The sequence below is a fragment of the Grampus griseus genome, assembly GCF_964374135.1.
Source record: "Grampus griseus genome assembly, chromosome: Y".
In the NCBI taxonomy this organism is placed as follows: domain Eukaryota; kingdom Metazoa; phylum Chordata; class Mammalia; order Artiodactyla; family Delphinidae; genus Grampus; species Grampus griseus.
Genome location: NC_139016.1, coordinates 17,366,286 through 17,375,214, shown reverse-complemented (window position 1 = coordinate 17,375,214; position 8,929 = coordinate 17,366,286). Strand labels below are relative to the sequence as shown.

The 8,929-nt window shown below is 37.6% G+C and overlaps 1 protein-coding gene across 7 annotated transcripts in view; it reads left to right on the top strand.

Moving 5' to 3' along the window:
- LOC309817678 (lysine-specific demethylase 5D-like) overlaps positions 1-8,929 on the top strand; it is a 44,588-nt gene continuing 35,659 nt past the window's right edge. For 2 of the 7 annotated variants that reach the window (XM_082646949.1, XM_082646947.1), the window contains exons 1-8: positions 1-210; positions 329-497; positions 1,658-1,735; positions 2,744-2,866; positions 3,314-3,484; positions 4,299-4,433; positions 7,848-7,971; positions 8,098-8,261. In XM_082646949.1, the coding sequence (XP_082503075.1) occupies positions 348-497; positions 1,658-1,735; positions 2,744-2,866; positions 3,314-3,484; positions 4,299-4,433; positions 7,848-7,971; positions 8,098-8,261 (945 nt within the window). In that variant the 5' untranslated portion in view covers positions 1-210; positions 329-347. Of the gene's footprint in view, positions 211-328; positions 498-1,657; positions 1,736-2,743; positions 2,867-3,313; positions 3,485-4,298; positions 4,434-7,847; positions 7,972-8,076; positions 8,262-8,929 lie in introns of all 7 variants that reach the window. The other 5 variants (XM_082646948.1, XM_082646944.1, XM_082646945.1 and 2 more) reach the window with 4 other exon arrangements.

Genomic DNA, 8,929 nt, shown 5'->3' with positions numbered 1-8,929 from the left:
ATCACGCTAGCGGCTAATTTGTGGTGATTTTACGGTGGTGAACTTGCTTCTGCAATCTCAGCTTTTACCTGGCGTTCAGAACGTCGTTCAGGTTTGTAGATAACTGCTGAAGAATCGGTGCGCGGAGTGACACGGCACGCAAAGAGACCGGAACGGCTGGCGGTTCAAGATGGTGGTTGTTAAAACGCGTCCTTGACGATTGGTAAGCAGGTAAATGCGTTAAAATAACTCGGGAGTTTACTAGAAAATAAAGGCTGTGTGGCACTTACTTTTTATGTAGTAAGGATCCATGCGCTATTGAAAAAAACAGCAAAATCGTATTTTACAGATTAGCGTTCGGGCCCGACATGCAACCGGAGACGGACGACTTCCTACCGCCGCCAGAGTGTCCGGTGTTCGAGCCTAGTTGGGCAGAATTTCGAGACCCCCTAGGCTACATCGCGAAAATCAGGCCCATTGCCGAGAAATCGGGTATTTGCAAGATTCGCCCACCCGCGGTAAGCCTCTAAAGCAGAATTTGGCCTGAAGGTGACTTTTGCAGTGACCGCAGGACCACTGTGCTACTTTAACAACGCCTTAGATTCGGAACCAGTTAATTGAATCCTCCAGGTAGCTCCTAGTTTCTCCCCTTGTAAATGTTTGACTAAAACGCGCTGGTGTCGGAAAACTAATATCCTATCACTAGACTTCGTGGAGTAACAAAAAATTTATGTGAATAACTAAAAAACCTGAATCGGTACCAATTCTCAACTGTGCCAGTGTTACACCCATCTCTATTATAGGGATATGTGTCTTTTATACTTTCTTTAAATGACATTTAGTTCATTCCAAGTTATTTGATATGTAATTGAACCGATGAAAAGTTGCATGAATTTGTGCCACTGAGCCTCCGTTGTTTACATTTTCTCATATGACCTGCGATGTGTATAATAAACATACCTAAAAATGGGAAGGGATATGGAACCCCTACCACCAACCGAAGTACTGTTATTTCACTTAGAGTCTTCTCTTCTGTTTTGGGATACTTAAAACTGCTAATTGAAACCGTTATTTGACTGAATTTTGAATGCAAATTGAAATGAACCTAGGCCATCAGTTTAAACAACTAATATGACATCCAGAGTAGATGTCCACTTACTGCACAGCATGCTGCTCATTAGTTACATGCTGAGCCAGACTCCCAGATTCTCTTTTTTTCTATTTCAATGGCAGTACTTTTCTCGGTATAGTAGTTTTGCGTTGGTTGATCTTTTCCAGACCACCAAGAGTAGGAAAAGATAATGGTCTAAGTTTGAAAATTAAACAGTTTCTTGTTCATAATAGGGTTATCCTCATTTCAGTAAGGACCTTTCTCACAGCCTTTTTGTCCTTTGTTCTTAAAGTGAGCTTTAGGCCTCATTTTGTCAGAATTTGGGACTTTTTTCTTTTGTTTCTGTTTGTTGTCTTTTTTTGGAGGAGACATACCAAGCAGACCTTTGGATTAGTAGATTTTTTTTTCCCAGTGACCTAGTGTTAAAGATGCAACAGCTTGAGGCTTTTAGAGGCAAAAATAGTAATGTCTTAAAAGTGAGGGATATTAAGATAGAAACAGGTGGTTCTAGTTCTATCTTTATCCTTTGTTATGCCATAATAACCAAGTTGTTTCTCTTTATTTTAGGACTGGCAGCCTCCGTTCGCAGTAGAAGTCGACAACTTCAAATTTACTCCACGCATCCAGAGGCTAAATGAACTAGAGGTATTTTAATATTTAAGTCACCCTCTTAGAGTGGAATCTCAGCTGTAATCTTGTTTTGCTTGTAGTTTGATAACAACGCATTTAAGAGGTTAGGTTTTGAAGTAAATATATTTTGATTGTAACACCAGCTTCATTATTTCCAACAATATTGATCCTGCAAAAAGTCTTGTGCAGAATGGCAGGACATATAGAGGGTTTAAATTTAGGGAGATGAATCACATATTTTTTTCTGCCATAAATGGGCTAAAACTAGACCTATCAAGAAAAGAGATACTGTCTTTCCCATTTTTTCCCCCATACCTTCGTATTTTATTATTTTGGATTTTCCCTGATTTCTTTAACAAAAGCAAAGTACAGAGCAAAAATCTGGCCTCCTGAATTTCTACCTTAAGGCTGGTGGTGGTGTATGTATGACTGTATTTAAGAATGGGTTAGAGTAAGTAGGAGAGGAAAATCTTGTTTTTTAAAGTACTCAAGAGTGTCCATATTCGGTTTAGTATTATTTTTGGAAAGTATATGAATGGTTTGGCATTGTCTGTTAGAAGTTTTGACTGTGGTTGGTGACTAAAAGCACCAAAATGACTTAGGGTAAGAGAATGATAGTTCATAAACTGGTCTCACGTCTTAAGTTTTTGACATGGAAAGGAAAACTACTTTATTCCCTTCAGTTGTGTTTCTGTAGACTCTAGATGGCTATCTGGAGGAAGATATTAGATTGAGCCTAAATACTCTTATTCAGCATTCAGTAAGCCCAAAGATAACGCTTTAAACTTAGGCACGAAGTGTTTTGACTTTGAGGCATCACTTTCTGAGTTCCTCCTCTCACGTGAAAGAATTAGTTTATTTGAGCTTTTTATGGACAACAGTGGTGTTAAAGGCAGTGAAGCCTAGATTCTAGCCTAGTAGAAAACCATAGAAAATACAGAACGATACTTGCTCATCCATTTCATACTGCACCAAAGTTCGGATAAGGAGTAAGACAAACTCATAGGGCTCTCTATTCTCTAGGCTCAGACCAGAGTGAAACTGAATTATTTGGACCAGATTGCAAAATTCTGGGAAATTCAAGGTTCTTCTTTAAAAATTCCCAATGTGGAGCGGAGGATCTTGGACCTCTACAGTCTTAGTAAGGTAAGAGTACTTCTGCTTTTAAAAGGAAAAACAAATAAAAAACCTTACTTTGGACACATCTGTTGTTGAACATTGTCTTTGGACAGGAAAGGAAAGAAGACAAGAGTCCGCCAACATTTTTTCCCTCAGTGCTCCAGCAGTGATTTATTAGATTTTCATAGAAACCAGGACTTAGAGAGAGTCACTTGTATGCAGATTTTCAGTCTGATGGGACTTCCTATACCAACTAGTACTAGAGCAGGTAAACTAGGGCTCAGTCTTCAAGATGAAAACCCTAATTTAACTTTCACTTGGTTCATAGTCCTGCCAACATTGCTTGACACAATATTTGAGACCTGGAATCATTGGTACTGGGGGGCAGAGAGCACTCATTTTAAGCCTCATTGCAATTTTTTAGGTTTTTCCAATGTGTTCACAGTTAATCTATACCCTTTCTTATCCTTTCAGATTGTGATGGAGGAAGGTGGCTATGAAGCCATCTGTAAGGACCGACGATGGGCCCGAGTTGCCCAGCGCCTCAACTACCCAGCAGGCAAAAACATTGGCTCCCTGTTACGATCTCACTATGAACGTATCATTTATCCTTATGAAATGTTTCAGTCTGGAGCTAACCTTCTGGTGAGGTCCCTTAGCTGGTTTGGAGCCTAATGTGATTTTGCTGTTTTTCCTCTTACCTTCCCTTTTCTGGTTGGGATTTCTTCTGAATAGTCAAGGTTTAGAGAGTTTTAAGCTCATTGACAAAATTAGAAATTCCAAGAATTGGCCCTGTAAAATATTTTGTATCATGTGTGAAGAGGTTTTACACCTTCTAGGTTAGATCATGGGAAGTGGAGTGTCCTTTCCCTCTGTCTTAGGGTTTTCATGGACAAGGTCTTAAAGTAGGAGTTAGAGAAAAGCAGTTCTTATTTTAGTCATCCTCTGTGAAAAAGATAATTCTTAAGAGTTATTAAATTTTCGGAGGATAGTTCATGTATAAAGAGTTTAGGAATAAAACCATGGTGTGACTTGGGCTTAACAAGGAGTGGCAACTGATTTAGCTGGTTATCTTAAATAATAACTTTTAAAGTTTTATTACCTCCAGAACACTTTTTAAAACTACGTGTGTATCATGTATGTGTGCAAACATATTAAATTTAGCTTACCTGGTTCTATTAGATTTGAAGTGCATAAGGCACACAGAAAGTAAGGGGGGAAGTCCAGGTTCAAACCTTGGTCCAAGACTGTGGGCCTTCACTACTGCTTATATGTATGCAAAGATGTAGAGGAATTTTCATGATGTGTTCTGTCATTCCAAAGAACAGAAGGGTAGATTTCTATAATTTACCAAGAAGTACAGCTTTTCTTGCCAGAGATTTAGGATGAGAGAATCAGTTATTTGCTGATTGTGACTATTACACATTTCCTGATACTTCACTTTTCCCTATATCCCCAGCAGTGTAACACTCAACCATTTGACACTGAGGAGAAAGACAAGGAATACAAACCCCACAGCATTCCTCTTAGACAGTCTGTGCAGCCTTCCAAGTTCAGCAGCTATAGTCGGCGGGCAAAAAGACTACAGCCTGATGTGAGTGCCTGGTTGTTTTTCCCTACAAACTGCCAAAGGTCATCTAGGACTCCCTTTTAGGGACAGTCCATTTGTATAAGACATTTTTCTTTTTTAACCTATAGCTGGTTCACGGTTGAATTAATTGAAAGTGAATGAGTTGTTTCATAGGTATGGTGTGCAGTATTTTTCTTTTGTAGTTTTCCTTTTGTACATTTTAAAAGCAAACGTGTATTCTTCTATTGTTGTCTTAAGGGTGAACTTTTGTGAATCTTGTGATGTTTTTATTAAGCATACTATATAGTTTATTTTTTAAACCATTGGTTTTCATTATGTGTTCTTTTATGAGATGGGCAGTCAGATGAGGTGACATAAGAAAGGCTCAGGAAAACAAAATATAGTAGAAACATGAGTGTGGGGCAGGAGAGAAGGGTGAGCCTAAACCACAGCCTTTATTTAGGTTTCCAGGGGAAGGGCAGGTTGGGATTGGCTACTTTGAACAATTTCAGCGAGCTTTGACTTGCAGGGTGGTCCCTACTTTCCTGACACCTGACCCTGCATGATTATGGCAGAGAAATGTTGCCTCCTGGGGTGCAGGAGCCAGACACAGGACATATGGCTCTGGGCTGGTTAGTTTGCTTATCAAGGTGTGCTCTCTGGTGAGTCCAATCTTGAAGAATTTGCTAGCCTGGAAGGGGCAGTCTCTCCACTGCCAGAAAACCTTTCAAGATGTCACACATCATAATGTACAGAAAATTTTAAATATGAATAGGTACAGTCTTATTATTTGGCTTAGCCTGTTTTGCTTAGCCTGTTTTGTATGTCTGCGTATATTTTCATAAAATTTTGAATGTGTCTACTTCTGAAATATCTTAGCATAAGGTTGTGTGTATCTTTAGTTATGTTGTGAATAATCCTAGTACTATTAAGTTTTAAAATACTTAACACTGTAATGTAGAATGAAGAAATGAGTAATAGTGATGTTCAGATTATTGAAATTGAAATGGATTCTGCATTAATACTTTAGTTCTTTATAGAGACAGGTGTCTGAAAATGAGTTGAATAAGAAAAACTGAGCAGGTAATAACTTGGAAACAGATACGTTTGAAAGTTGTCAGTGCCAGTCAAAAGCAAAAAAATTTTCACAATCAAATGATCTTTAGTCGAATGGGATTGTCCACTGTGCTGGAAAGGTTTTAAAAATTCTTGAAAACCATATGGTTACTAAAATAAAGAAAGGAGTTGTATTTCCAAAACATTATTACCAGGGAAAAAATACAAATAAATTCTAAGTAAAGCAGAAAAGAAAACAAGTAAATCTAGTGACAAAGAAATTGTGAGGACTAACATGTACATCGTTTTTCCACTTCATACATAAGTGTATGTAATATAGGAATTAATAGTAAGATGTCTGAAAGATTAAGAGTAGTACTGTGTTAGTTCATATTTTAAGACAAGCAGGTATTAGGTCTTTTAAAAGGTATTTGGTTTGCCAGCCATCACCTATAGAGTATATTAAGGGAATATGTCATGGTATAGTTAATATGATATAAGCGGAAATTATAAACGTACAAGGCACCTAGGAGTCCCATGCCTACAAACTGATGCAGTTGTCTTTCACAGTGTGTTTTCAAGATTCCTCTTACATTAACCTTACTAAATAATTAAATGTTTTACCTTACAAATTGAAAATATAAAATAGTTACATATTTCTTTTTACAATAACTAATTGGCCAAAAAGCGAAAATGTGTCAAGGATAAGGAACTAGGGATCTTAGTATATTGTTGGTAGGGTGAAAGATTGTACTAAAATTAAAATTTTTAATTCAAATTTTAGATGTGCATGCACTCCTGTTTTAACTCAATTAATCTTTCATAATAGCATGCAGCCATTATATGAGTATTATAATTTGTTCCCAGGACTTAATTTATAAAAATGCCTGAATGCCAACAGGGAGATCTCAGTGCCTTTGAAAGAAAAGTTTTAATGTTACTCACAGTGCCCCTAGAAGCAAGAGGAATACCATGCCACATGGGGCGACAGGAGGAAGGAAACATTAGTGTCTGTGGGGGGCAGAAAAGAGTAGGGAGAAGGCATAGGCCACAGCCTTTATCAGCGTATCCTCAGGGAAAGCAAGGCAAAGTAGGGTAAACATCCTAGAACTAACTGGCTAGTTTGAATAATCCCAGCAAGCTTTGGGGCCTAGGGAATTTTCCTAGTTGTTTGGTTCCTGGCCAGAGGTTGATTTGGCCAGGAACCAAACCATGGTCGTCATTTGTAAGTGTTAGATAAGGAGGTGGTTGGGGGTATGGACTTGGGATTAGTTAGTTTGTATATGACAGTTGTTTGTTGCCTCTAGAAATTAGCTAGACCTGGGAGGAACAGTCTCCCCAGTCAGCAAGGCCCTTCAAAAGATGTCAAAACATAAAATATAAAAAATTTAGAACATGATTAGTATAAGTAATTACATCATTTGTTTATAATACCAAAAAAAATAAAATAAAAGAGTAGGTTGAATCTTTCCTGATGCCATAATAATAGAATAATAAGCTAGGGGACAGATATATATGTTGATGGTCCTTTTAAACTCAAGCCTCCTGTGTTTCGTTTCTTTTAATCATTTCTGCCTAATCACTGAGTGATATCTTTGCTACCACTGTGTCCCTAGTTAATGCTGTGTTTGTCATGGATATGGTCATACAATATATATACTGTTTGCATAAATTATTTTGGAAATAAAACCAGGAAATCGGCTATCATATGTGTTTTTATATATATGTAGAATAAAAGTTAGATAACGTCAGATTTTAGATGGAAAGAAGAAATGTAATAGAGCTTAAATTTGTTTTTGTTCAAAACTGATACAGTCGATAAAATACATTTCGTGGTGTTCACTAAAAAGAGATGTACTGAAAATGGCATACAATGTGTGTATTTTTTGACACATAACATTTCTGCTTTCCTAGGTCTTTAAATACATTGTCAGGAGAAGGGAATTATTTCTTATTATCTGAGTTCAAACAGAACAGTAGAATAGTAGGAGTCCTCTTATCTTCCCATTTGCGTCTTCAACTGAGTTGCAGAAAGGGGCTTTTTTATAATTTATTTATTGTACTCTTTGGTATAAGTTATATATTTTGTGATACTTAAGCTTAACATACTGGAGTACTGTACCATATCCTTTATAGTGTGAAAAAAATCGAGACTATTACCTCTCAAATTTCTGTCTTCGTTTGTCCATCCCTGGTCACCCCTTACCCACAGATAAAAATACATCCATCAGTAAACAAGGTGGAGGCTGTTGACTGACTTGAATTTTTATGACCTCTTTTCCATTTATACTGCTGGAATATTTTGCGAATTGAAAGTCTAGATCTTAAGTATAATGCCCGTTTATATAAAACCACTTCCTTCTCTGAACCTTCTTTCAACAGCCAGAACCCACAGAAGAAGACATTGAGAAAAACCCAGAGCTGAAGAAGCTACAAATCTATGGGGCAGGTCCCAAGATGATGGGCTTGGGCCTTGTAGCCAAGGATAAGACTTTACGGAAGAAAGGTGAAGCCTAATAGGCTATGAGGCAAAGTGAAGGGTAAAGTACTAAAGTACCATGGGGGAGACAGTTTGTTAATCCTGATGGCAGATGGATTTGTTTGTTTTCAGGTTTGTTTCTGACTCCCCTAGATAAAGAAGGGGTCATATGCCCCTCAACTGTTACAATGAAGGAGGAACCGAGTGGGAACTGGAAAGTGATGTCGGCACTGCCCAAGGAGGATTCGAGTAACAGCCTAGAGCCCTGCACCAAGATGACCATGCAGCTGCGGAAGAATCAAAGCAATACCCAGTTTGTAAGGACTCTTAACACTGTTTATGAACTATCAGGATGAGGTGGAAGCTAAAATTATTTTATCGCACCTTACTTTCTCCTTCCTTCAGTTTACTTCTAAGCCCTTTAAATATGAAGACAGTGACGGCCAGGAGGGAGAAAGAACATACTCAAGTATTGTAGTCAGGAGCAAAGTTCATATCCTATGTTCTATATCAGAAATTTCCTCCAAATTTTTGTGTCTTTTCAACTCCAGTGATAAGCACATTCTTAACTTTTACATCTTAATGTAGTAGGAGACAATGTGATTAAATATAAATTATGTGAAAGAGCTGTTTTCTGGCAAATGCTTCAGGGCTCTAAAAATCACATTTTACATAGTAGTGCCTCTCCTATGATCTTGCTTTACTTAAGTCTTTTATGTATATAAATCTTTCTTTTCACCTTTTCTTCCACCTCATCTGAAAGATTTTATAATCTCTTTAGTATGCTAGAGTTGCTACATTTTTATAAAGTGATAAATTTGCTTTTTCCTTCCTCTTAATCATGTCCACTGAGAGATTATCGTTACTACCACCATTGGGATTGTGTCCCCACTTAACCCTGTGTTTTTAGTACTTTCCAGATTGGGGCTACTATAGATAATACTATTAAATTACATGACTTTAGGTAAGCTATGTAGACACTTAC